The 27149-nt window shown below is 43.8% G+C and overlaps 1 protein-coding gene across 2 annotated transcripts in view; it reads right to left on the reverse strand.

Moving 5' to 3' along the window:
- RASA2 (RAS p21 protein activator 2) overlaps positions 1 to 27149 on the reverse strand; it is a 92012-nt gene that overhangs the window by 27111 nt on the left and 37752 nt on the right. Inside the window, exons 6-10 of one of the 2 annotated variants that reach the window (XM_019532995.1) lie at positions 8929 to 9012; positions 5819 to 5891; positions 3417 to 3493; positions 1805 to 1903; positions 890 to 1046 (exon numbers count right to left, since the gene is read on the reverse strand). In XM_019532995.1, coding sequence (XP_019388540.1) covers positions 890 to 1046; positions 1805 to 1903; positions 3417 to 3493; positions 5819 to 5891; positions 8929 to 9012 — 490 coding nt within the window. Of the gene's footprint in view, positions 1 to 889; positions 1047 to 1804; positions 1904 to 3416; positions 3494 to 5818; positions 5926 to 8928; positions 9013 to 27149 lie in introns of both variants that reach the window. The other variant, XM_019532996.1, reaches the window with a different exon arrangement.

A 27149-nucleotide genomic window follows, 5' to 3' on the forward strand; every position in this document is an offset into this window, starting at 1 on the left:
TAATGACTCCAAGATCCTTTTCTGCCTCTGTGCTGATGAGAAGGGAGTTCCCCAGCCTGTAGGTATGGTGCTGGTTCTTCCTCTAAGTTCTAAGAGACACTATATCTTAGGAGCATTTTTTCACTATATAACAGACCACATGCCAATCAGAAATGGATCTCATCATCACAACAGTCCTTTCAGTAGGAAGTGCTATCTTTACTTTATAGAAGGGAAACTGAGGCATAATCAAGATTAAGTAATTCCAAATCCAGTATCTCAAGGCAATGTGTTAGCTAAACCTACAAAGTCCCAACCCAGTAACCTATAAACTAGACCAGGGATTCTCAATGCATAGCCTGTGGCTCAGCCCCTGACACCTGGGTGTCATCAGGCCTGCAGGGTTCCCAAGGGCCTGAAAATTTAGTGGCAGGGGAGCAAATGTCACTGCTCCCATGGTGCCAAATTTTTGGAACTATGGGGAGCCTGGCAGGCTGGATACTATGGCCTTGTGTACTGGACTGGGTGTGCACTGTGGTGTGGGGCCCAATTCTAACACCTGGGGCCCAATTCTAACACATGCCATCATTGGCTGGTCCTTGGTTTCCTCTTTTGCTCCAGGTAGAAAATAAACTGGCAACAGCTCCACACCTGGCACAGACTACTTTATTTCTTCCTTTTTTGTAGGATCAGCTATAGTGATCAGAAATTGGGGAATGGGTAAGTAAAGGCAGGGGAGAGTTAAGACACTCCCATTTAACAGGAGCTGAAGTCATGACTGTAGCCTCTTCATCCATCATGATTCAAGGTAGCCTACTGTAAAGCAGAATAAGAGTTCTATGCATCTTTGAGATGCATAATGAGTCATAACCCAAAGGGGGTTGTTTAAAAAAAAAAAGCTCAAACTTACCTGAACATCTGGTGATTTTAGCAGCAAATTTCTTAAAGAAGTATAATCCTCAGATGGAAGTACACAGTCTTCAGTATAGCAAATATTTAGCCGAAGTGAACCCAGCTCATCTGTTTTAGAAGACTTGTTTCCATTTTCTCTTGGTTGTAATAAGTACCTGAAGACAACACAGCAAAATATTGCGTTTAAAAGTTACTGTTTCAGTAACTTGATTAATACTGAAGTACGGTAAGATGACAGTCAAGTAGCCCAGGACATATTAACTCAGCCAGAATCCAATAACGCTGCCAATAACTTAAACAAAATTAACACACAAAACAAAACAACCCCCTCCAAACCCAAAAGTAGGACATGAGGAGAAAAAGATGATAATTTCCATTTAGAAAAATGCAACAACAACAACAAAACATAGCATTTGATGCATCTTCAGTAGATAAGCACCCAGGCAGGGACTGGGGGGAGGGATAAAAGGATGTGTGAGCAGGTGCTATCTGCTCTCTACACCATGCCCTGCTGCTTTTCCCGCTGCAGCATTGGGGGACAAATTTAAAGCTGTCCCTTCAATAGTTAGATTCTATACATGGGAAATTATAGCAAATTTATCACTTTCCATGTACAGAATTTAATTATTGGTGAAGTATGACATAACTTAAAATTAGGAGTGATCTTGGATTTGGGTAATATGGTATAATATTTTAATATTCTTATATTATTCTATCTCTCATACAAACACATGGAATTTTCCCCTCCCTTCTAGCCCTCCATATTCCTCAAATTACTTTGTCTTTTTTCTGTAAAACATTTACAGACAAAAACAGAGCATGTATTTAAGTATCTATTATCTGCTACAAATATGACTTCTATTTATGGGACATCAGTTTAGGATTGAATATTCCTTGTTCCATTCTTTCTTACCATGCTTGGAAGGAATCATTTCTTAACACTTTAACAGGAACTTTAATTTCTCCCAGAAAGACATCTTGTATCAGGTTTCCATTGTTCCATAAATCAACCCTGAAAATACATGCACACTGTTCTTAATTTTCTGGAAATGGTAAATATAAAAATCCTCCTATATTTCAAGGCAGTTAATGATTTGCAGCACTAATTCAGCATGCATAAATACTAAAAAAGGTTAGAATTCTCACAGCAATCCAATTGAAAATCAATACGAATTCAAATATATGTCCTATTAAATCCCTTAAAGCAGCCTGGGAAAAATTTAGATGGTGAAAGTTAGAATAACAACTCAGTAAAAGAGGCGATATTTGTTAATATATGTATACTTCAAATACCGCCCCCCAAATAAAGTGAATGATATTTCTGTATTTCTTTCTCAGGTGCTTATAGTGATTGTTTACCCAAATATTTTGATAATTCTACTTTCCTGTTAAAATTGGGCACACTGCAATAGCACATTAACACATGCACTTGTTTTCTCAATGATGGCTCATGTTTAAAACCTAAAAAGGTGTCACAACCCCACAACATGCATCTTTGTTGAATTACTTCCTTCTTACCTCTGACATTTCTGTTACACAGCAGATATGTTAAGAAGAACAAAAAAATTAATGCTGTATTTGCTGGGACATCATTGCTTTTCTAAATACACTTGCATCTATAATGGAATTGACAAGCTCTTAACTGGCTAATTAAGAGATGCTTATGGATTTTGAAAATAGAATCAGAAGTGCACAGTGAATACTTAAGTGACTGCTCAAATTAAATCCCAACTACTGCCTGTTATCTGATATAAAATGCACACCAGCCACCAAATTACTATTTTCATTTTTTATTGGGCATGCACTCATGTGCAAAAGTAATGGGCAGGATGTCTCCAAGATTCTCTAATTATACAACACAAATACAGGTTGACTAATGCAAAGTGTGCAGCAACAGAAAGGGGAAACAAGATGTACAGGTGCTCCTTATGTCTGCTGGAAGAAGCTCTGATATATAATCCCCCAGTATATAATACCACATACTAGTAGGCACACAGGAGAGACTAGTTCCTGCCCATTCCCTCAAAAAAGCATGATTTCTAGAGACAGTAGATTGCTACCATGTGGATTACATGAGTTCTTTGTACTCATCTCAATATTCTACCAGATTTCTCGATGTGTGCATTGAGAGAAAGGGGTTTATTTGTATTTTTTTTAGATGTATGCAAGACATTTTGAATTTATCACCAGGTATACTTATGGTAGCAGTTGCATTTTTGGGAGAGCGAGAGAGAAGATTTTTTTTTTGTTTTCTGTATGAAGGTAACACTATTCACTTGCAGGAACACAGTTTAAGGAAGCCATTAAAACAACTTACCTTGTGGAATGTTAAGTCTAAGCAAAAATTCAGGGACACACACTGAATTGTTTTTTGTTTTGTTTTTTTAACTTGGAAGAATCTTACTTAGAAACCTGAACAATAACTTTCTGCTTTCACAGTATGGCAAAACATTTCTTTATTTGGTTATAAACATTTTTATGCAGGTCATACAAATGTCAATTCAGTATATTAACAGGGAACCCACCTGACTTCCAGCTTCTCAATATCCTCTTCTTCCACCTGAAACTGGGACTTTTTGGTATAACTACTGGACCTGGTTACCTGTAAGTAAAAGTTCCCACTGAGTATTTTATCTTCTCCTTTTAATAAACATTACATGCCTTCCATGTCTATTATAAGAGTGAGTGGTCCCTTTAAGAGGGAACAGGTCCAGTTTGCCTGACTGCTCACAGAAAGGAAGACACTTGGCTTCTATGAAAATCCAGGCAGCAGGTGAGAAAAAAAAGAAACAAAGGAGAAGCAGAACAGAGCCAGAGAGGAGAGTTAGGGTCCCCGAGAAAGCTGCAGAAGATCTGAAGAAACAGTCTGTTGAGACAGGAAGCAGCTGTAACAGGGAAGAGTTTCCCAAGGTGATCTGCATTAGCCCTAAGAGAGCACTAATTAGCATCTCAACAAATTGAGAGAAGAAGCAATATGTCCACTGTTCCCATTGCCATCAGCCTACCATTTTAAGCTTAATTTTAGAACCTCCTCCCTCTCCTCCTGATTATGTACTTCACTTGCTGCATTCTTAGCTGAACTCAAATAAACCATGTAGCATTCTAATTATTACATAGCTTTGTAATCATCTTCATTACAAAAACTTACTTCACAGCAAAATTTAACTGGGGTCTCTAAAAAGTTAAAAAATGAGACCTAAAAAACCTCCACAGACCTAATTTTGCAAGCATCCCAAAACATTACAGTTTATAAAGCTTGCAGGTCAAAACTATACAAACACAGAAAGTTATGGTACATACAGAAGCATTAGAAAGTATCCTCCTATTGCATTACTGATTTTAAAAAGTTGCCTAATACTTTTGAATGGTGGGATAACTAAAAATAAATTATACGTATTTTACTGGCTATGATCTATCACAATATAATATGAAAGGTAAAACAGAGAGGAAAAACAACAGAATACAGCTCTCCTGAATAGTCAAATTTTGGCCCAAGCAGCAAAGTCTAGGTAGATGGACTTCAAATGAGAGGTTCTGCAGTGATCAGAGGGGAAAAACTGCCATTTTTTAATCCTCCTAAAAATGTGATGAAGCAGAAGCAACAAATCACAGGTTGCTGCTCTCACACATATCATTTGCCAACTGTAGTGCCTTCTAGGACTTCCACGTGTGTAATTGGGCTGTCTAAATGCGTTCCACAATAACACATTTTCACAGGAAAATAGCACTGTAATTCAGCCCAACTTTGATTTTACTTCAATGCACTGAAGTGAGAAAATGGGAAGTCCACGCCTTTTAAACCAGACATACAGTACTAGATAAGCTACTGTAACTCCATTAATAAGTAACCATTATGTGACTCCGCAACTCTACAAAAGCTATGTTTATTTTAAGGACCACATTCTAATACACGGCAGAAAACATTCTTAAACACTGTGATAAAAACATATACACCTGGGCATCCAGATCTTGGTTAATGTAAGGAGGGTTTTCTGATTGGCATTAATTTCATGTAAGTAAGATTGCTAATGCCATTTTTGTACTAAAATCTGTATTGTAGAAGCAAAATAATTAAGCCTCTTATGCCTTTGAAAAGAAAGAGCTCCAGACATTCTGGTTAGTTTTCTGTTGTCAGTTCAAGTTATGGGATACTTTCATTTAAATGTGTAAACACGGATTTTTTTGATGTTCCTTATCACCATCAGGTTTACTTGGTTTTAACTAGAAACCCTCTACTCCTTGAAATGCAATTAAATATTCTAAGAAATAATATGCCTCTAGCAATGCATCTTAACCCTGAACTTGAAAACTCTAATATTCTAAACCTAGAACTCTTTAGCAGAACTGCCAATTTTATTACGTGAAAAGGTAATGTAAGTAAAAAAAATACTTATTTTCACTTGTATCAGACACAGGTTTTAGCCAGCAAAAGCAAAAACAAAAGCAAAAGCATGCCTTTTATTTTACCTGGGGAATGATTTAAGGCACCTCTCACCAATATATTACTCTAATAATTACGCACAATAATAAAAAAAAAAAACAGACCCAAACAAGCAGCAACTCAGTTGCCAAACATTCTGAAAGATGCTCAAAATTAAAGGCCATGGTTCAATCTGTACTAAAACTCCTACCAATGGCAACAGAGGCTGTAAACAGTGATCCAGGATAGCGCTACCCTTATGTTTGTGATTATGAAAAAAGGGCCTCTTAACTGAAGAGGACTGCAGGTTTGCAGGTCCAGCGTTACAAATAAAGAGGGTTTTTTGTTTTAAATTCAGTAAGGAATATCTGTATTTGCTTCAGAGCTGCCTGCGCTGAGTATTGCTATGCATCTCTTTCAAAAAAGGTAAGTTCAAAAGTTGCATAACACAAGACAAAAGCACAACACATGAATAAAGAGTTGTATTTTGACAGAAAAATTAGTTACCTCAAAATAAAATGTTTCATTAAACTGTGGATTACTCGTTTTCTTCTTTACTTTTGTCTTCTTTTGGTCATTCCTGTTCCAATGTGGTACAATTTTACCATATAGAACTTAAAACACACAATTATAAAAGACATTCTATTATCAAAAAGGGGCCTTGCATTTAGCTATAAGTATAGTGCACAGTTTTATATATGTAAAAAAACCCTTAAAACTATTTAATGAGGTTATCTGAAGTAAAAAAGAAAATATTTAAGAGAAAGTTAATTCACCTTCATAGCTTAAGTTAAACAGTGTTCTTCAATATACTTTATACATGCACTTATTTAGCTTGCAGTTTATGTTTAGGTCACAAATATGCTTGACAGACATGGAAGGAAAATTATACAAAAGAAAGATTTTCTAATGCAGATTTTAAATCTGTATACATTGTTTTATGAAACGTACACAAGGGCTGGTTTCTAAGTAGATACACTTTTGCTACAGTTAGATAAGTTTCACCAAAATACTGAGAATTTCTCAAAAAATACAAATGCTTTGCTAAAACTACCCCATGGTAGAGAGTTTTTAAATAAAACTTTCCAAAGTTTCTCATTTGTCTCTCTTGCTGTTGATTCTTGCTCATCTCCCTTTTCTGTAAATCCAGAGGATACCTTGTTTTGCTTTTGAGCAACTTTAAAAGCTAGCTGAGCCCATAGAAAAGGTATAAAATATATGTGGTATATACAGCAAATCATGGAGATCCTTAAACTAAATTATTTTTATTGGCTAAGTAAAAATTGTTGATAGGGGAAAAGTAGAAGCTATTAAAGAGATAATATCTAAACTATTAGAGATTATATTTAAACCTAAATCAGTGTTTCTACACTGATACAAGTTTTCATAGAACAAGTATAACACAGTCAAAAGCTGAAGGGGAAAAATGTTACATGTCTGACTGTAACTAGAATTCAAGATGTGTCATTCCTATGTTTTGCTTGCACAGTCTATTGGTGCATGTGTCTTGATAACCAAGACTGCAGATCTGTCACCAGGAATGTTTTACTATAAAAGTTCCAATGCCACAGTCACAAAGGATGGTAACCCTAACCAGCTGTTACTCTGTTACCTTAGAATTCAATCACAGTTTAGTATAGCAAAACAGAGCAGTTGGTAATTAAATGGACATCATCTTGAAAACTCCAGTTACCGTAAATAATTTCTTCTTTCAGTCATTGCTAATATTTTTATATCAAGCTTCACTCTGACTGATTCCAAAGTGATCTTACACTGCGGGTATTTGTGCATCGGGTTTTGTGCATCATGTAAATACCAACAATAAAACAACTCAGTTGAAGAAAGAATGTACTCCTGACACTTCCCCTAAGATGTACTATCCAGTAAAGGTGTGAACAGAAATCCAGATGTTAACTTTACCAATGTCAGACATGGGAGTGTCTCTCAGAAAAGAGTTACTTTTGCCTTCTGCCTTAGCCCTCTAATACATATTAAAATCCACCTCCTAATCTTTAGATAAAAATAGGGGAACCTTTCATTCTCTTGGCAAAAAATTAAAACATCTACGACAAAAGAGCTGAAGTTGTCTTGGTTTTCTTAGTATTATTTTTAAGTAAAACATTTCCAAGCTAGGTGGAGTTGCAGACACTTTGGAGAATAGGATTAGTGTTCAGAGTACCCTTAATAAACTGGAAAATTGTCCAAAAATTAATCTAATGAAGTTTAATAAGGACAAATACAAAGCCCTGTACTTAGGACAGAACCAATACAACGCACTAATAGGAAATGGAGATAGACTGGATAGACTTCAGCACTACAGACAAGGACCTGGAAATAATAAGGGAATGCAAGATGAATACAAGTCAGTGTGCATTTTTTGCAAAAACAAGCAATAACATATTAGAGTCTTATCAACTAGAGAGTTAACTAAGTCAAAGAAAGTGATTATTTCACTATTTAGGACTGGTGAGGCCTCACATGGAATATTGTGTCCAGTTTTGGGCAGTGAACTTCAGTAAAGACGTGGATAAACTGAAAAAGTCCACAGAAAACTGAAGAACTGATTGGGTGCCTGGGAAATAACTTAAGACAGAGTTGGAAGAAGTGTAATTATTTAAGTCTGGAAAAGAGCAGACTTGGAGAGGATGGGATGAATTTAACAAGTCTACAAATACCTAAAATAGTAGTCATAAAGAATATGTGATAGACTATTTTCTGTGGCTACAGGGGACAGGACAAGAAATAGCTCTTAGGGCATTTATACACGTGCCCTGGAAATAGGGGTGTGTGTTAGAGTGGCTCCGAGAGCTGCTCTAATTAAAATGCTCGGAGCGTCTCATGTATCAGGATCCTCGCACTTCAAAATGGTGGTGGGGGCACTTTATTTAAAGCTCATTTGACAAGCTTTAGATAAAGTGCCCCGCCGCTATTTTGAAGTGCGGGGATACTGACGCATGAGATGCTGGAGTGCGATAATTACCATACCCCAGCAGTCTTGATTAATTGAGTCTGCTCTGACACGCCGTAATTACAGCACGTCGAAGCACCCTCACTGCTTGTGTACAGGTGCTCTTAATTTGCAAAAAGTTGGATATTAGAAAGAACTTTCTAACTATGACAGTGGTTAAACATGGGGCCAGATTATCTAGAGATGTTGTTGAACTTTCAGTCTTGGAAGGTTAAAAACCAGCTACACAAACATTTATCTAGGATGGTTTAAACAAGGATGATCCTACCTTGAGCAGGGAACAGATAACCTTGAGGTCCCTTCCAGCCCTATTTTGCAGTCCATGATAAGGACCGCAAGAGTCAAATGTAAGAACTTTAAAAGGAAAGGAGTAAGAAACCAAGGGGAAGGGTAGCAAGGCATTCTTTGCTTAGATAGAACACTCTGAGTCTGAAGCCCACAGAAGTCAGATGAAAGAATGAGGAGAGTCTCCAATCAATAATGTACAACAACTTTTAAAATTAAGATTATTCTGACAGTAAAAGAAAAAGAAAAACCTGCACACATTCTATCATTGTTTAATTACTATAAATGTTTGAGCTATTTTCTTCAGTCTCTTTTCTAATTTAAAAAGATTTAGATACATTCACAAACTATTTCAAGATATTACCTGGAAGGACCCACAAGAGAAACAGTTGCATAAGGGTCACAATTCTGTCCATTTATAAGAGGCAACCCATGGCATTCCTTTATTCTAAAACAAAATAGAGGAAAAAGAGTTAACACATCCTTCTTTAAATTCACTGACATTTTAAAAAATCCTTTCTTTTATGCATGATTTAGAGCATCTTCTTTTCTGTTAAAGTTAATGTAAGGCAAAATACTGTTTCCGCGCAAAAATAATTAATGTCTGAAGCATGTTGGGTTACACACTTACTGCTTCTTGGCCTCTTGTGGGCTCAGATCAAATGTGTACCCACACTAGCTACACATAGAATATTGGCATCAATCCAGTTTGAAAGAATACTGCTAGATGATGTTCAGAAGCAAAATTTATACCGAAGCATGTTTGTGTGTTGTAAGCCCTCTTGGAAGTGTATAGATACCATGAACAGACAAGGTTCTTTGGGCAAATGTGCTATCTTTTTTAGACCAACTAAATAGTTGGAAAAATTGTTCTTAGCAAGCTTTTGGGCACAAACACCCTTCTTCAGGCATAGGGAGAGTCTGCTGTTCTGTCTTCTCCTCAGTGATTGGACCAATACTGGCTTCTATTCCATTGAGGAGAACACAAAACAACAGCAGACTCTCCCTATGCTTGAAGAAGGGTGTTTGTGTCCGAAAGCTTGCTAAGAACAGTTTTTCCAACTATTTAGTCTAAAAAAGATACCACATTTGCCCAAAGAACCTTGTCTGCCTATGTCCTTAGGCCAACACAGCTACAACCAACACCTCCAAAACATAGATACCATGAAAGTATTCAAGTAGCAGTTGTTTGAAAAGCCAGGATGCACTGAATGTTACTATGAATAAAAGCCCATAAGCCTACATATTATTGGTTAAACTGACTTATGAAAGACAAAAGGACTTATCAATGGGTCTCAGCTACAATGAGCCATTGACTTCTTACAAAAACCACTTGAAAAGGTTAAAATATTGAGGAGAGAGAGAGAGAGAGACCTAGTTTAGCTGGACCAATCAATTCACAAAGGTCAAACTATACTGGAATTATAAATATGATTTAAATAAAAGTTTAGAATTTAATTCTAGTGTGGTTTGTTTTATCCATGTTACTGGGCAGATTAAAAAAAACAAACAACCCCCCCCCCCAAAAAAAAAACAAAACACAAAACAACCCACAGCTTCCAAACCCTTTCAAATATGTATGGACTTAACATTAGACTGCTTCTTTAAAACAACTAGTGGTAGTTTCTTTCAGTGGGAGGTCCCACTGATACTGATGCTAGATCCTCAGCTGGTAAAGGTAAGGTTCCATGGATGTTAACATTTCTCTAGAGCAGTGATTTTCAACTAGGGTGGTACGAGATCCTTTTAAGGGTGATCCAGGGTTCTCCACAATGTTAGTGTTAGGTGTGTAAACACCTAAATATGTTTTCCAAGATCAACCCAGAAGGCTTGAGATAACAAATAGGAATCCAACCGTTCTGGCCTGATGTGGTTTTTCTGAGTTCTTTGCAACAGAAGAATTCCTCTATTACTTTTTTCATAGTCAAGAAGTGAGCAGGAGCTAGGAGCTGGCATTTTCCAAGGGGTGTCTTGCATCTAAAAGGTTGAGAACCACTGCTTTAGAGATTCTGGCAATAGCATCAGTTGGACCAACTCCTTTACATCTATGTACAGTGTGTAGTATTCACTTTTAGCTTCACTTTTCCAAATGTACATGTGGAGCCATTTCTGCTGGTTCATAAATGGGAAGGATAGGGTCCTGGATTACCTCCCTTGAAAGTGCTGGCTTTGGTCATCATGCTCTCTTGAGCACAGTAACAAGACTTCAGTTCCCACAGATAAGCTCAAGATGGCTCTGCACCCTTTGTAATTCTAACTTGAGAAAGCAGCAACACATTAATATTAGCATAACTTGAATCAGTTTTGGAGAGCAGAGTGGATAGACAAATAGTTGCTATTACTTCATCTCATCATTAGTATGGCAGGGGAGCTGGTAATGGGCTGTTTGTCTTCAACACAGCTACCTAGGATGAAGCTAACAGGACCTGCAGTCACAGAATTTACAACCACATACACGGATATAATTTGCATAGTTACTCCACTAGCCTGAAGAGAACTCTATGTCAGACTAGCAAGACTCTGGCTAGTGTAGGATAAATATATTGTGTGTCTAGCTCTACACTTACACCAGTGTAAAGACATTCCATCATTTTTGCAAGTAATCTGCATGTAACTGTCATTACTGTCACCTGAAGGATATACATGCACAGCAGCATAGTTACATATTATGTTTCCTAAGAAAAATGACTGAAAGCTTAAGTTAAAAAAGGCCTAAGTGAATGCGAAAAATGGGCAAACTGAATGATCACTGCAGCAGAAGGTTATATGGAATACATTTACTAGACACTTAGAGCTGGTTATTTCAAATGAAGAGGCATGATCCAGGCTCTTCAGGTGCTCATTGTGTGAAATACTTCAAGTTGCACAGTTTCACCATCAACCTCATGTCCAATACTTGTTTTTTCTGTGGATAACGAAGAGCTCTTATTTTATGTACATTTCTCTAGCCTTACATTTGTTTAGTATTTTAGATTTTAAGCTCATCATTAACCTCAATCTGCCCAAGTGGGCACAGAGCCTAGCAAATTTTGGTGCTATTACAACGTAAGTGATTGAAGCACTGGTGATGGATTATGGCCAAATTCTACATACACCAAGATCTGCTATTTTGTCACTGCAGGCACCTCTTGAGCCTGGGTACTAGCTGAAAAACACCCTGCAGACCTTGTGGGGGAGGGAGCGGGGAACAAATTTTCAACACATTAGCAGTTCCAGCATTTTCACTCTAATTGCAGCATATACTTTACTTCATAGAATCATAGAAGTAGGGTTGGAAGGGACCTTATAGATCTTCAAGTCTGACCCCCTGCCAGGGCAGGAGAAAAAACTGGGCTCAAATGATCCCAGCCAGGTAGGCATCAAGCCTCCCCTTAAAGACCCCCAGGGTAGGAGCCAGATCACTTCCCTTGGAAGTTGGTTCCAGATCCTAGCTGACCTGACTGTGAAGTAGTTCTTACGGATGTCTAATCTAAACCTCCTCTCCAACAGCTTGTGGCCGTTATTTCTTGTTATGCCAGGGGGCGCCAGGGGAAACAAGGTCTCTCCCAAACCCTTCTGGTCCCCCTCTAGTAAGTTTATAGATGGTCCCCAGGTCCCCCCTCAGCCTTCTCTTGTGAAGTCTGAACAGGTTCAGGGCCTGCAGTCTCTCGTTGTAGGGTCTGCCCTGTAGTCCCCAGATCATGCAGGTGGCCCTCCTCTGGACCCTCTCAATGTTGTCCACATCCCTCCTGAAGTGGGGCGCACAGAACTGGACACAGTACTCCAGCTGTGGCCTAACCAGTGTTGCATAGAGGGGGAGGATCACCTCCTTGGCCCTACTTGAGATGCACCTGTGGTTGCACGACAAGGTCCGGTTAGCCCTGCCAACCGTGACCTCCCATTGTCGGCCCACGTTCATCTTGGAGTCAATAATGACTCCAAGATCACGTTCTGCCTCCGTGCTCTCAAGAAGGGAGTTTTCCATCTTATAAGTGTGCTGCTGGTTACTACTGCCCAAGTGCAGCACCCTACACTTGTCAGTGTTGACGCGCACCCTGTTTTTGCTAGCTCACCCCTGTAACCTATCCAGGTCTTGCTGCAGTCTTTCCCTCCCTACTAGTGTGCTCACCTCACCCCAAATTTTGGTATCATCAGAGAATTTAAACAGGCTGCTTTTCACCCCATCATCCAAATTGCTGATAAAGAGATTAAACAGCGTGGGCCCAAGGACTGAGCCCTGGGGGACTCTGCTGCCCACTTCTTCCCAGGTCAAATATGACCTGTCCACCACCGCCCTCTGAGTGCGACCCTTCAGCCATTCTGCATTCCATCTGACTGCAGGCATCAGTGCCACAGTCGCCCAATTTTTTAATGAGGATGGGGTGGAAGACAGTGTCAAAGGCCTTGCTGAAGCCCAGAAAGACTACATCCACAGCAACACCTGCATCCAAGGCTTTTGTGACCTGATCATAAAAGGCAATCAGGTTGGTCTGACATGACCTGCCCCTAATGAAACTGTGCTGGTTGCCCTTGAGCATCATCTCTGAGGCCGGCCCATCACAGATGTGCTCCATGATGATTTTCTCAAAGAGTTTCCCTAGGCAGGCTGAGAAGCTGCTGAACAGTTTGACTCTAAAAATGCTTGTTCCTATGTTAAGGGACAAGAATTCCTAGGGAAAAAAATGGTATGCAATAAGGGTAACACAGCAAATGATACAAGACATTCTTAATATTAGACATAGCAAAAGTTAGGAATTTCTTTTAGAGGGTGCTTGAAAGGAAAAAAAAACAGTGAAGCCTGCTTGTAATGAAAGAAAGGGATGTTGGTTTAAAGTTTTTTGATTATTTTTAAAAGATTACTGAGTATTTGAGAGAGAAATAAAAATTTGTTTGTTATCTTCTGGTTGACCTTACTTCTCATTCAAAACTTATTAGAGATAACACAATACTTAAGTATAGCTGTCTTCCTATAGCTGAGTGGGCTTTTCCAAATGGGTGCTCCAGGTCTTCCCTTCAAACTCTTGCTTTCTTGTCATATTTTGTATCATCCTCAATAGCAGACCACCACCCCTCCTGGTCTCCCAACCCACTGCACTATGCTTCATTTTTATTGTCCTTTTTTAACATTTTCAGATTTTCTTTACCCCAAGGAGCAACTGCAAGATTCAATTTCTCTTTTCTGATCACACTGTCAAAAGCTTTTGTAAGAGGATGGTAGGGGGTTTGTGGGTGAATGTGGGGGGGTATTGGTGTGGTGGAGTTAAGAGGGGGTGGGGCTACCTCATGCCTGCCCCCTTCACCCCTCTGTGGACAAAGACCCTGGAGCTGGCAGCAGCCAGCTGGCCCATCAGGGTGCTCATGGCCCGCTGCAGCTACAGCCCCATGGTGGCATGACACTGCCTGAGACCCAGGGGCTGCACATGGTGAATGGAGCCGGCTCGGTCCACTGGCATGTGCCTTCAGATAAGACTAGGGTGGCTCCTCCCACCACTCAGGGGTCCTGGCACTACATGCAGGAGCCATGTACCATCAGACTAGGCACATAGAAGCCTGGCCTGGACTGATGGGATGCAGCTCCTGCATGCAGTGCCAGGACTCCTGGGTGGTGGCAGGAGCATCCTGGTCCTGTCCAAAGGTGCGGGCCAGTGGGCTGGCCTGGCTCTGTTTGTCATGTGCAGCCCCTGGGTCTCAGGCAGGGCTGTACTACCATGGGGCTGTGCCTGCCATGAGCACCCAGAGGGTCATAAGTGCCTTGACAGGTCAGCTGGCTGCTGCTTTCAGCACCAGGGTCTGTGTATTGTAGTGGGAAGAGGGTGGGCAGGTATGTGGCAGTCCCCCCTTAGCCCCCCATACTCATCTGCAAACCCCAGAACCTTACACTACCCATGCCTCCCTCACAAATCCAATGGGGATGTGCCTACAGCAGGCCATGAGTGCCCTGATGGCCCGCCTGGCTGCTGCTGCCAGCACCGGGGACTGTGCGCCACAGAGGGGTGGGGCACCAGGCGTGTAGTGGGCCCTCCTCAACCTCTCCCGCCCACAAATCCTACATCCCCCCCCACACACACCTCTCACACTGTGTGCTCAGCTGCCAGACAGGATGGGACCTGCTGGCAGGAGCTGTAGCTGCAGGGGCTGTCCCTACAGCCTGGTTAGCAAAGGGGGCGTGAGGAGCTCTGATCTGTCTATGATAAAATAAATTCTAAACATCTGTATGCTTTGGGGTTTTTTATTACAATAATTGAGGTACTGGTAGGTTTCCAAATTGCTTTACAATTCTAAATATAATCAATAAAACATTGCCTGACTGGGATTTCTGATCAGAGAATTTTGAATTTTTAAACAGGGAACACCAGGATTTCTGCTACTGAGGCAAGTGGTAGGACCCAGATAGAGGAGCCTGACCAGGGCTGGCACCAGGGAGCCAGCTAGGGGGCAGATGAAGTGGCTGAGCTCCAGGCCATTTGGGATCAGAAGGACATGGTTCGACTGTTCAAAGTGGGCCACCACAATGAGCACATCTTCCAGGCAATAGCTGCCCAGATGGCAGAGCAGAGGCACACATTGCAGCAGTGCTACATGAAGGCCAGATGTGCAGCCACAGCCCACTGGCAACTGGCCCAGAGGTGCAGGTGGCTCTGCTGCAGTACCCATACCAGAGCTCAAGCAGCTGTATGGTCCCTGTCCATGTGTGGCAGGCATGCAGACATGGGGCTGTAAATCCAAGGCGACAGATGCTGTTGCAGGTGGCAGCAGGTCAAAGCCAGGCAGCAGCCCTTGCTGCCAGACTGCTGCAACGGGTAGAGGGTGCAGGAGCCACTCTAGGTTATTGCTGCTGAAGCAGTTCAGGTGATACGGGCGCTAGTGTCCCCATATATCAACTGGCCAGTTCTCAGAAGCTCCTGTCTATTTGTAACACTCATACCATGGGCCCTAAGGCCCACCTGGCTAACTAGTACCCCTTGAGGGGCTAATGAGTGAGCGGTACAACTAAATTCTTGGGACAACTAATGAAATAAACAGGATAGGAGTGTCATCTGGGTCAAAGGGTCAAAATGTGAAAATAAGTGCACCTGAGGGGGACACTGAGCAGAGCCCCCCCCCGGCCGTACCTACCGGTCCTCAAAGGCATCCAAGGAGCCGGTGAATGCCACCCACTGGTGCTCTGCCCGGAAACATGCACGGACAAATGAGCAGAAAGTGGCCTCACAGTTTCCAGGCGCTTTCCCGGCCAGAGCCTCCTTCCTGGTCAAGTACAGGACCCAGTTGGCCAGGGCCACGAGGAGGTTGACCAGGAGGTCCGGGACTTGTTGGGGCTGCAGATGGTGTGACCTAGACCTAAAAGGTGGGGGGTGAAAGTCAACCAGAACCTGAGGAGTTTGTTTTGGAGGTGGAGGTGGAGGGCCTGCAGCCTGGTGCACTTGAGGGTCATATGCATCAGGGTACTCAGAAGCTCCTGAGGGCAAGTTGCCCTGAGTTGCTCACTAGGGCAGCTTTTTATACTGCTGGGGCCAGCACGGGTGCTTGCTCCAGCCCCCTGTTCCCCCTGGCTACAGATTCAGGAGGACCTGGGCAGGGTCAATTTGCCCCAAGTGGTACGATTTGCTCCATACCAAAGTGTATGTTCAGGCATGTGTGCTAATGCACAAATCTCTGGCACAAATTTGTGCCGCTATTTGAGCTGCTGCAAGCGCATGTGCCTTTATGTATGGACACAGCCAGAAATCCCAAATCATCTCAAAGGTTGACTACTGCAGTCCCATCCTCACACAAGTTTAGGTTGTGTAAGCAGCTTTAGGTACTTCTTAACTTTGAAACATCAATTATTTTAATGCAGTTTTGTGATCCCCATCCCTCCCTCCAAGTTTTAGAGGAACAAAAAGCAAGAATTCCATCATCTTACTGGACACCAGCATAGCACTTTGGAAGAACCAGAACCTGCAGATTTGCTGTACCAATCTGTCCCTTGAGTTAACAATAAAAACAAAGCAATGCCACGCTGCTATCTTTTATATGGATTAGCAGGAGAGAAATGAGACAACTTGCTCTCCGAAATTCACAGATACTTGGTTATAAACAGAGAAATGGAGAAAACTATTGTTCCATTCCCAGCTCCGCAGGGACACAGACATAGTAAAGCACTGAACCTTCTGCCTAGTCCCTCAAAATTTGAGGTTTTCTGCACCATTTCCCCCACATTGTCCCAGTTCAGATTCTTCCCCAACCCTTCTAATTCAAATCCCATTCTCTATTCCTCAAGCTCCACACCAATTCCAGCATTTGCATGCAAGTGCAAGTTTCTGCCTCTACTCCTGCTAACTCTCTCCCAGTCCTTGCCAGTTCTCTGTCCCACTTTAACCAGCCTCCCCCTCTATCATCCTGAAGTTATAGTTTCCTTGATCTTCCTGTCCTAGCTTCCTTGCCTTCCTCCAGTCATAGTCTGTGTTGTCCTGCCAACAGCAGGACATGCAAAGAGCTGAATTAAGAGTTTTTAGAAGCTAAAAATCCCCCAAAAGTTTCTACAAATAACGTAAAGCCTAAAACTTGGGCAATTTTCCCCATAGACCAGGGACAGGCAATTACTTTGGCTCGAGGGCCACTTAATGGAGTTTTGGTGAGCTGTCAAGGGCTGCAAGGGTAACTTTGACAGGCACCCCACCCCCTAGTTGCCATCTTGGGATCAGAAGTCCTCCTCCTAACCCTTGATGTTAGCCACCAGAAGTCCCTCCCATTGCCCCTGGAAGTACTCCTTTTGGAAAGATGGATTTGTCATCTTGGAACTGGAAAAAAACCAAATTATAGACTTATAAAAAAACCCCACAAAACAAAACAAAACAAAAAATCAAACATCTATTCTAACATATTTTATTTCAGAAAATATTTTTGTCTTTATTTATGTATGTTTGTGTATTGTATATAGAGGCAATCTCAGAATAGCTCAAAATAAAGTCCTACTCTTGTATATTGTATGTGTGGAATGCAACTGGGGGGGGCTGGATGTGTGTGATGGGGTATGTGATTGTGTGTGGGGAAGGGTATGGGTATGGTATGTGTGTGGGACCCTGTTGTAGGGCACTGTTGGTGCCTGCCACTTTAAGGACTGAAGCCAAGCAGCCAGCAGGTGCCTGATTAAGGCAGCCATTTTGGATTTAGGGCTTCTTATATAAGCAGGGCATTCTGCTACTGGCTGGAGGCACAGTAACATCACCTGGTTGTGAGGCTTCATGGAATACTCTGGAAGTAAGGGAGGAGCTGTAGGGGATGGTCAGGAGGCTCCTGGTCCTGGGCATGACCTAAAACTACACCCTGCCAGGAGCAGATGGCCTGGTGGGGTTCTCAGTGGTGCAGGAGCTCCCAGGAAATGCCAGGCCAGTTACCACTCCGGTGAAAGGTGGGTTGGGGTGCTTTAACTCCAGCTCCTGCAACCGGGTGGTTTACCCCCTTGTAGAGTCTGGAAGGTGGACTCCAGTGAGAGAGTGGGGCCATAGAATCAGAAACCTGTCTTGACATCCCCTGACTGGTCAATGTTGAGGCCAGGACCAGAAGGGTTGAAGGGCCAGGGGCCTACTGTGAGGAATGCCCAGAGCTGAGGGCCTGGGGTTTCCAACTGGCCTGGAGGTGGGGCCAGGGCCAGTGTAGCCAAAGGTCCCAGGGGGACCATGCCCATAAGGGGGAAGTAGCTCAGAGAGCTATGCAGCCTAGAATGAAGGTGGAATAGGCTGCCTGAATGGAGGGATCCAGGTGCGGTTCAAACAGTAGGATTCTGGGGCCCAGAGTGGGGCCAGTGACTAAGAACTGAGGATGCCATCTGTGAGGCATGGGCTGCGGCATAGGGGAGGTATGAAGTCACAGATAGTGCCCCCTGGCATTGGTGCAAGAAATGGGCAGCCTCCTGCTTAATTAACAACAATTAATTAATTAACAACAAGGTGTGGTGGGAGAGAAGGCTGGCGGTTAGCTCAGAAACAGGTGGGCAGGCCACAGGGAAACTGGCCCTAAGAAGGTCTCCTGTTACAGACCCACACGTCCCAGGGCAAAAGCCTGCCCCATGCGCAGAGCAGGGCAGATGGACCTGCTAAACCCTAGGGCTGTGGCTGCTGCTAGCAGTGGCTTGAAGCACCCACAGCCCCGGTTACTGAAGCCTCAGCTCCACCTTCCCCTAGCAATTGGGGATGCCTGGGCCCAGGCCTGCCATACTTCCTTTCCCCTGCCCCTCGCTAATATGAAAGCCAATGGGTGCAGTATATGCAAGCTCCTGGGGCCACCATCTCCAAACCCTAGGATTAGCATGGCTTTACCATGCGGGGGAGAGAGGATGGTTGTAAAGGACCTAGTCTAGGGAAGGCCACGTGCATGTGAATGAGCCAGCGGTGTGGGCTCTGGGTGGCTGCAGCGAGAACTGCCTGGCAGCAGTGAGAAGGAGGGGCCACTTTTGTCTCAGGTTGAGCAGCAGTTTCTGCCCGGCCATAGCCACTGCTCAGCCTAGGTGGGCAATGCGGAGTAGATGCAGGGCTGGCTGGGGTCAGGGCTGCATTTGCAGGTTCTGGGGATACCGTGGGGCTGGGGCCAGCAGCAGAGCCCTACCAGCCCCACTGCATACCCAGAGGATGCCAGGACACACCATGGGCTGGATGGTGCTTGAGTTGGGCAGGACCAAGGGACCTGTCCTGGGCTGAACCTGGCCCACAGATTGTATTTTGCCCACCCCTGCCATAGACTCTAAAAGGCAACACCTTCAAGCCCCCTGAAAAAGTTCAAATCCCTTCTAAAGGAAAGAAAAGGACAAAGTGCATCACAAGAACTATTTTCCCCAGACACCAATGGGGCAGAAGCCATGATAAATAGTAAAAAGTTGATGGGAATTAAAAAAAAAATAAAATAAAATTCTACATTTCAAAGTACTATAGTTCCATGTTTTTATTTAGCTGATTATCTTTTCCTTCCTAAAACCTGTCAATTTAACAAGAGAAATCGGGCACAAAAGGGACACAAAGGAATTAATATTTTTAATATGCAAAAAGGTATATTTAAATCATCTATCAAAGGCATTAATATACTGAAGAGCTGAGCCTTTATTTTTTACTTTTTTTTAATCTATTGGACTAAAGCTATTAGTTTTGTAAAATCCATAAAATGTCTTTTCTTCAACTGATTTCAAAGCAGCAGAGAAATACTATTACCAGCTTTATGCCATGCTGACTTTATTGAGGCACTGCCAATGTAAAGGCTTTAGTACTCTACTGAAATAGAGTGGTAAATCAAAAATTGATTTCAAGTGGTTGAACAATGAATTATAAATCTATACAAAATATTGAGGTTAGTGGTAGATGACACCTTTTTAAAGCAAAAAAAAAGTCAAATTCAGGCAAGAGATTTGCAATCTCTCAAATGTTATTAATAACGGAGATTTAGAATACGTGACCTTCGTATTTATGGAGACACAAAGGCCAAATAATATTGTGCCAGCAACCTAATTTATTAACCAAATCTTACATTAGTTTTAACAGTAGCAAGACCTCAAAGAATTATCATGCAACTTGTTTTCATAGATTCTCCAACAAGGGTAGCAACATGCATGTACTATGTGGTTTTAAAAAGAGCCCACATTGAGTCAGCAGCTAATCTACAGCAGTATCTTTTACCAATGTGTGAATGAAAAAGGAACAAACAACTGGAGATACAGACAAAACACGTTTTTAATTCAGAACTTTTGTAGGTGTTTTCATGGAAAAATGTACCTGTTTCAGTTTAACTTTTTTTTTTGGGGGGGGGGGGGGAAGGAGGCTGATGTTGGGTTATTAGCATAAAAATAAGTGATTTTTTTTTTCTTTTTTGGAAAAGTATTTGTAGAATTTCAGGGATCACACCAGGTTTCAGACTTTAAAGTCTCCCTAACAAAAGCTATTTCTTTTTTCTTTCAAAGAGAGAATTTAAAACGGTAAAAATAATTTTAAAACGGGAAGATATGGTTATCAGTAGTTCACAAGTTGCCTTTAATTGTTTCAGGCTAAATATATTTGAAAAGCTTATTTGAAGAGTTCAGGTTTCTAGACTCACCAGTCCATTTTCCACAATAGCAGCTTCACATTAGGCTGTTTGTTTGTGTGGGTTTTTTTAGTTGTCTAAATGAGAGAGGTGACATTAAAGTTCTTATTGTTTGACAGCACCATCAACTTTTGAAACACTAACCCTGAGTCACTTTGCCATCATTTTCCCCTCTTACCCACTTTCTCAGAAGTTGCAAGAAGCAAGACCATAGGTGTTTCAATTGTTCTTACTTTGTAGCTTGTTCCCAGTAGAAATAAACAGGATTAAACTAGAACAAGGGAGATGTTAAGATGAACTTTTTAACTATAATAGTGGTTAAGGACAGAACAGACTGCATAGAAAAGTTGCAGAATATCCATCAATGGATGTTTAAATGTAGGTTGGACAAACATTTGTCTGAGATGACTTAGACAGGGATGATCCTGCCCTGAGCAAGGAACTAGACCTCTCTCTAGGTTCTTTCCTTCCCTATTTTACTTTGTCACTACAGAAGGGTCTCATGCATACAGACACCCTTTCCCAGCAGGGACACAGATGCAGCTTCAGTTTCTGAGTAGTTCTTAAGTTTTTGGTAAACAATTTCTCCAATGTATGGATGACTGGGAGGTCCAGCCCCTCAAACCTTTTAAAAGACATCTGTACTTTCACAGAAGACAGACTACATGAGGTAACTAAAATGGGCAATTCAGAGATTTTTGACTCTTTAGTGGGTGAGCTTGCTTCCTCTAGAACAGGGATTGGCAGTGTTATTGCCACTGCACACCACTGTTTGCAGCCCAGCCCAGTCCACCCCACCCCAACCATGGTCTTCTCCACAGCCACGGCAGAAGCTGAAAAGGAAAGGTGGAAAAAGGATATGGGGATGTCTCCTCTGCTTTTGTGGCTGGAGCTTGCTAAACAGATTTAGTTTCTTCATGGGCTGGATCTGGCCCCTAAGCTGTAGGTTGCCAAGCCCTCCTTTAGAGTACAACAGTTCATCTCTCTCAGGCCAATTTCCTTTCTTCCAATTTGAAGGTAAAGGAAAAACCCCTACATAATAATAGGAAATCCCTCTTCTCGGAGCAATGACCTTGAGCCACTGATGTCTTGGGCAGCTGTCTACTTTTCAACTCAAGTGTTGCTTCACTCTGCTGAGAGTTGGTTTTACATTGCCCATGTATGGAGCTGTAGGCTTGCCTTTGATACTACAGGCTAGGGGTCAGTAACATTTTTGGGCAGTGTCAAAAACACTTGCAAATTTTGACTTGTAAGTTGTTGGCATGCCAGTGGTGGACAGCAGGGGAGCTGCGAGGGGCCCGATCTTTGTTATGGCAGTGCAGCCCTGGCTCCTTCCCCGGTGTCTGCCCTGAGGCACGCTTGTCAAGCAAAATGCCTTCATGTGCCACACACTGGCAATTCTGCCTGGGGTTGCCTACCCCTGCTATAGGCATATCAAAGAAAGGCAACACAGATAATTAGTGGTTTGGAGGGGCTTCCATACAAGGAGAAACTAGACCAGAGGTAGGCAACATTTTTTGGCCAGAGTGCCAAAAAAACCCCTCAAAGCCTACCTTGGAAGGTGCTGGAGTGCGGGCATGCCAGAAAAACAAAATGAGGGCAGGGGGAACATGGCAGAATGCCGGGGCTGGCTGCAGCCAGGAGGCTGCAAACAGTTGCTGCCTCCCTGGCCCAGTGCATGCCAAGGAAAACAGCCTCGTGTGCCATGCTCGGCATGTGTGCCAGGGGTTGCTGACCCCTGAACCTAGACCATGATGCTTCATCTTAGAAAAGACATTTGAGGGGCATATGATAGAGGTTTGTAAAATATTAAATGGTGCAGAGAAAATAAAAAATTGGGACTTATTATTTATCTTCCCACACAATGCTAGAATGAAGGCATAAGAAATAAAATTATCAAGCTAGAAGGCTTATAACTAAGAAAAGGAAGATTTTTTTCACACATTGTGTAATTAATTTGTGGTACCACTGTGACAAGATGTTGTGGAGGTTGGTAGCTAAATCTGCTTCAAAGGGAATTAGACCACTTCCATCCATAGGTATTAAATATGGTAGTTGGGGGGGACAGACTCCAAATCAGAACTTGTAAACCTCTTGGGCGTGTCCACATATGCAAGCACGTGCGCCTGCAGCAGCTCAAATAGAAGCAGTGCAAATTTGAGCCAGGGCTCTTTGCCTCAGCACACGTGCTCAGATGTGCATTTTGTTGTGGAGCAAGTTGTGCCACTTGGCAAAATAACCCTGCCTGGCTCCTCCCAGATACGCAACCAGGGGGAGCTAGAGCCTGGTGCTAGCACCTGTGGTGTCCCCAGTAGTATAAAAAGCTTCCCTGTCCTGGCCCCATCAGTAGAAAAAGCTGCCCTGGCAAGTAGCTCAGGGCTACTCGCTCTGAGGAGCTTCTGGGGCCCAATCAACTGGTACCTGGGGACACTACCCCTTGTTCCATCTGGACTGCTGAAGCAGCCCTGAGTTCCCTGCACCCTTTACCCACTGCAGCAGTCTAGCAGTGGGGGCTGCTGCCTGGCTGTGACTTGCTGTGCACCTGCTAGACCTGGATGGGGACTGCACGGCCAGTAGAGGCAGCTGCCTGTTTGGGCCAGCTGCCAGCAGGCTGTAGTTGCAGGGTTGGCCTTTGTGTGGCACTACTGCCAGGTGTGCCCTTGCCCAGCCATCTGGGCAGCTATCACCTGGAAGATGTTTCACAGATTCATAGATGTTAGGGCTGCAAGGGGCCTTGAAGATCATCAAGTCCAGCCCCCTGCACCAGGGGCTGGAAGTCAGTTAGGGTCAAAGGAACCCAGCAAGATAAGTATCCAAATGTTCCTTGAATGAGTCCAGAGTAGCTGCCTGCACCACTTCTCGAGGGAATCTACTCCAGGTCTTGGGGGCTTGGACAATAAAGGAATTTTTCCTTATGTCCAGCCTAAAATGGTCTTGGAGGAGTTTGTGGCTGTAGGTCCTTGTTATCTCTCCCGATGCTCTGGTGAACAGATGTTCCCCCAGATCCTGATGCACACCCCTTATGTACTCATAGGCAGCCACCAGGTCACCCCAAGCCTGCACTTTTCCAAGCTGAAGAGTCCCATGGCTCTCAGCCTCTCTTCATAAGATGTATTCTCTTGCCCTCTTATCATGCGCATGGCTCTCCTCTGGACTCTCTCAAGCTTCTCGACATCCTTCTTGAACTGTGGAACCCAGAATTGGATGCAGTACTCCAGCTGTGGCCTCACCAACGCTGAGTATGGTGGGAAGATGACATCCTGGGATTTACTTGAGAAGCATCTATGGATGCAAGTGAGTTTGGTTTGCTTTATCAGCTGCAACATCACATTGGTGGCTCATGTTCATCTTGTGGTCAATCATGACCCCGAGTCTCTTTCAGCCATGGCGCTAGCGAGCGTAGCACAGCTGAGCCGATAAGCATGCTGCGGGTTCTCCCCGCCCCTCCCCCAAGGTGGAATATTTGCATTTATCAGTATTGAATACCATCAGGTTTGTATTCACCCACCTACTAAGCTTATTCAAGTCAGCCTGGATCAATAGCCTATCCTCAGGTATGGACGCTATGTCCCAAAGTTTAGTGTCATTAGCAAACTTTGGTGTCAGAAGCACACTGGCTATGTCCACATCATTGATAAAGATGTTGAAGAGAACTGGTCCAAGGACAGAGCTTTGGGGGATGCCACTGGTCATGGAGAGTCATAATGATTCGCTACTGTCAACTACTACTCTCTGGGTCTGACCTTGAAGCCAATTTCCCAGCCACAGGACTGTGGTGTGGCCAAGGCCACAGCTGGCCAATTTTTCCATGAGGAGTTCACAGGACACCAGATCGAAGGCTTTTTTAAAATCTAGATATATGATGTCAATCTCGTCTCCCTTGTCCAGGAGATATTTCCCCTGGTCATAGAAGATGAGATTTGTCAGGTAAGACCTACCTGTGACAAACCCGTGCTGGCTGTCCCTCAGGAGGCTGCCATCACCCAGCTTATCGAGAAGGGTCTCTTTGGAGAAAATGATCAAAATCTTACCAGGGATTAAGGTAAAGCTGATTTGGCCTGTAATTCCCAGGATCTATTTTCTGCCCTTTCTTGAAGGTGGGTACCACACTAGCCTTCTTCCAGTTTTCAGGCACTTCACCTGAACACCATGAGTTTTCAAATATTTTTGCCAATGGTTGGGCTATGACACCTGCCAACTCCTTGAGTACTCTAGGGTGTAATCTGTCGGGCCCAGTTGACTTGAAGGTGTTCTGCCTCTCAATGTGTTCCTTTACAAGGTCTACACCGATGCTGGGTATAAATATGCCCTCACCTTGGCTGTCCCACATCATGCTAGGCCAGGTGGTCCCTTTGGTTTGATGAAAGACTGACGCGAAATACCCATTAAGTGGGTTGGCTTTTTCCTGGGCATCAGTTATCAGTTGTCCCATTTGGTTCAGCAGGGGTCCAATGTTACCCTTGTTTTTTTCCTGACTCCCTACATATTTAAAAAAGGACTTTATTATCCTTGGTATGTGAAGCCAGACAGAGTTTGGTTGCAGCCTTGGCTTTCCTGATCGTCTCGCCCTGCAAGAACTGACCAGTACTGAGTAATCCTCCTTGGTGGCAATTCCAGCCTTCCATCCTTTATAAGTCTCTCTTTTGAGGCGTAGGAGGGCCTCAAGTTCTCTGCTGAGCCAAGGGGGTGGCCTAGATGGGATGGCCATCCCTTGTGCTGTCAGGATTGCTCCCTTGAGGAGCAACCACTCCTCTTGGACTCCTCTTCCTGTCAAGTCGTGGTCCTTTAGGGCCTCAGCAACAAGCCTCCTGAGCTTGTCAAAGTCAGCTTTCCTAAAGTTAAGGACTTCTGTATTGCTGACTGACTTGCCAGCTTTGTGATGGATAGTAAAGGTGATCAGCTCATGGTCACTATCACCCAGCTTTCCATCGATTCCTAGGTCACTGACTAAATCATCCCTTTTAGCCAGTACCAGGTCCAGCAATGCTTTACCTCTTGTTCAGCTCATAGACTTCGAGTCAGGTAGAGCTCGTCCACACACGTGAGGAAGCTTTGCAACCACTCAGATTTGGCTGAGTGCTCTTCCCATGAGATGTCCAGGTAGTTAAAGTCTCCCATGACAACCATACACCGTGAGTGTGCAGCCTCAGCCAGTTCCATGGCAAATTCCTGGTCCAGCTCTTGTTTCTGGTTAAGAGTTCTGTAGTAGACTCCTGCCATGTCCCTTGACCCATATTCCCCATGTACTTTAACCCAGAGGGACTCCAGTCATCCTCCCTGGGTGACTATGTCAATTTGCAGGGACGTGTAGCTTTCCCTGACATAAAAAGGGTGGGGGTGTAGCTCTATCTGCATGATGTCTCCTGTACAGGATATAGCCATCTATACCTGTGGCCCAGGCATAGGTAGAGTCCCATCATGGGGTGAAGGGCAGTAGGAGTCGATCTCCTGCTTGCCATCCGTGATCGCACACAGTCTCTGGCCAGCAGTCTGGAGCTCCTCAATCTGGCACCTCAGAGATTCCAAAGTGGAGAAGACCTTGCAATGGGAGGTGGCCATGCTCCCAATCCCATGAACTTGGAAACGTGTCAGGCAGCCTCCACAGCTGAGAGTCAGAGGCTCTGCCTGCATGGAGCCCGGAACCATGGGTTCCGTCTGGGTAGAGGCCTCTGAGGTGCCAGAGGGGGAGGCCACAGACTCCAAGGGGACCCACCGGGTGTGGCGTGTGCCTATCCACATTGTACCGATGGTAGTCTGGTTGCTATTGTGACTACATACCGTAGGGGGCTCACTGGCAGGGCCTTGGGCCCTCCCACTCATCCTCCTGCACAAAGTCCCATGCTAAGCCCAGAAGTGTGTCTGTTTGCGGTCCTGTTCGCAAGGCTCTACTCGTGTGGCTCCCTGGAGGCTGGGCGAAGTAGGAGCAGGGCAGGGGGGAGGCGTGTCCCTCCTTGGCTCCCACTCAGCTGTCCCACACCTGATTGGGTTGGGGTCCCTGCTTCCCTGTCATGGGCCCCACCTACCTCCGGCTGCACTGGGGGTCTGAGTCGGGGTCCCACTGGGGGTTGGGCCCTGGGCTCAACAGGGGCGCAATGGACTTCCGCTCATGTGGCTCTCACCAGAGCTGGGGATGGAACTGTTGCCAGTGTGGTGGCCTCCTCTGAACTGTCAAAGCATGGCCTCTTGGCCCCAACTGGCCAGGAGGTCAGCCACAGCCAGCTGCGTCCAAGATGCCAGCTCTGAGCAGGCAGGATCCTGCCACTGGCCTCCCTAGCAGGAATTCTAGGGTTCCCTATTTGAAAACTGAAAAAAATCTCTGATAAACAAAGTCCTTAAGTCACTCTGTAAAATACCCCAAAATCCATGTTCCTCCACAATTAAAACAAAAGACCACAGGAGAGAGGGACAGAGAGACAACAAATGATCAGTTGGGCATGTTTTATTAATATATCTACTGGGTTAAAGCAATTTGGATGCCTAGCAGTGTCTCATCATAATAAAATGAATTCTAAATACCTGTATGTTTTGCTGCCCCCTACAAGGGCTACAGCCCCCCCCCCC

This window comes from Crocodylus porosus, unplaced genomic scaffold (genome assembly GCF_001723895.1).
Source record: "Crocodylus porosus isolate Cpor-Errol unplaced genomic scaffold, CroPor_comp1, whole genome shotgun sequence".
NCBI classification, from domain to species: domain Eukaryota; kingdom Metazoa; phylum Chordata; order Crocodylia; family Crocodylidae; genus Crocodylus; species Crocodylus porosus.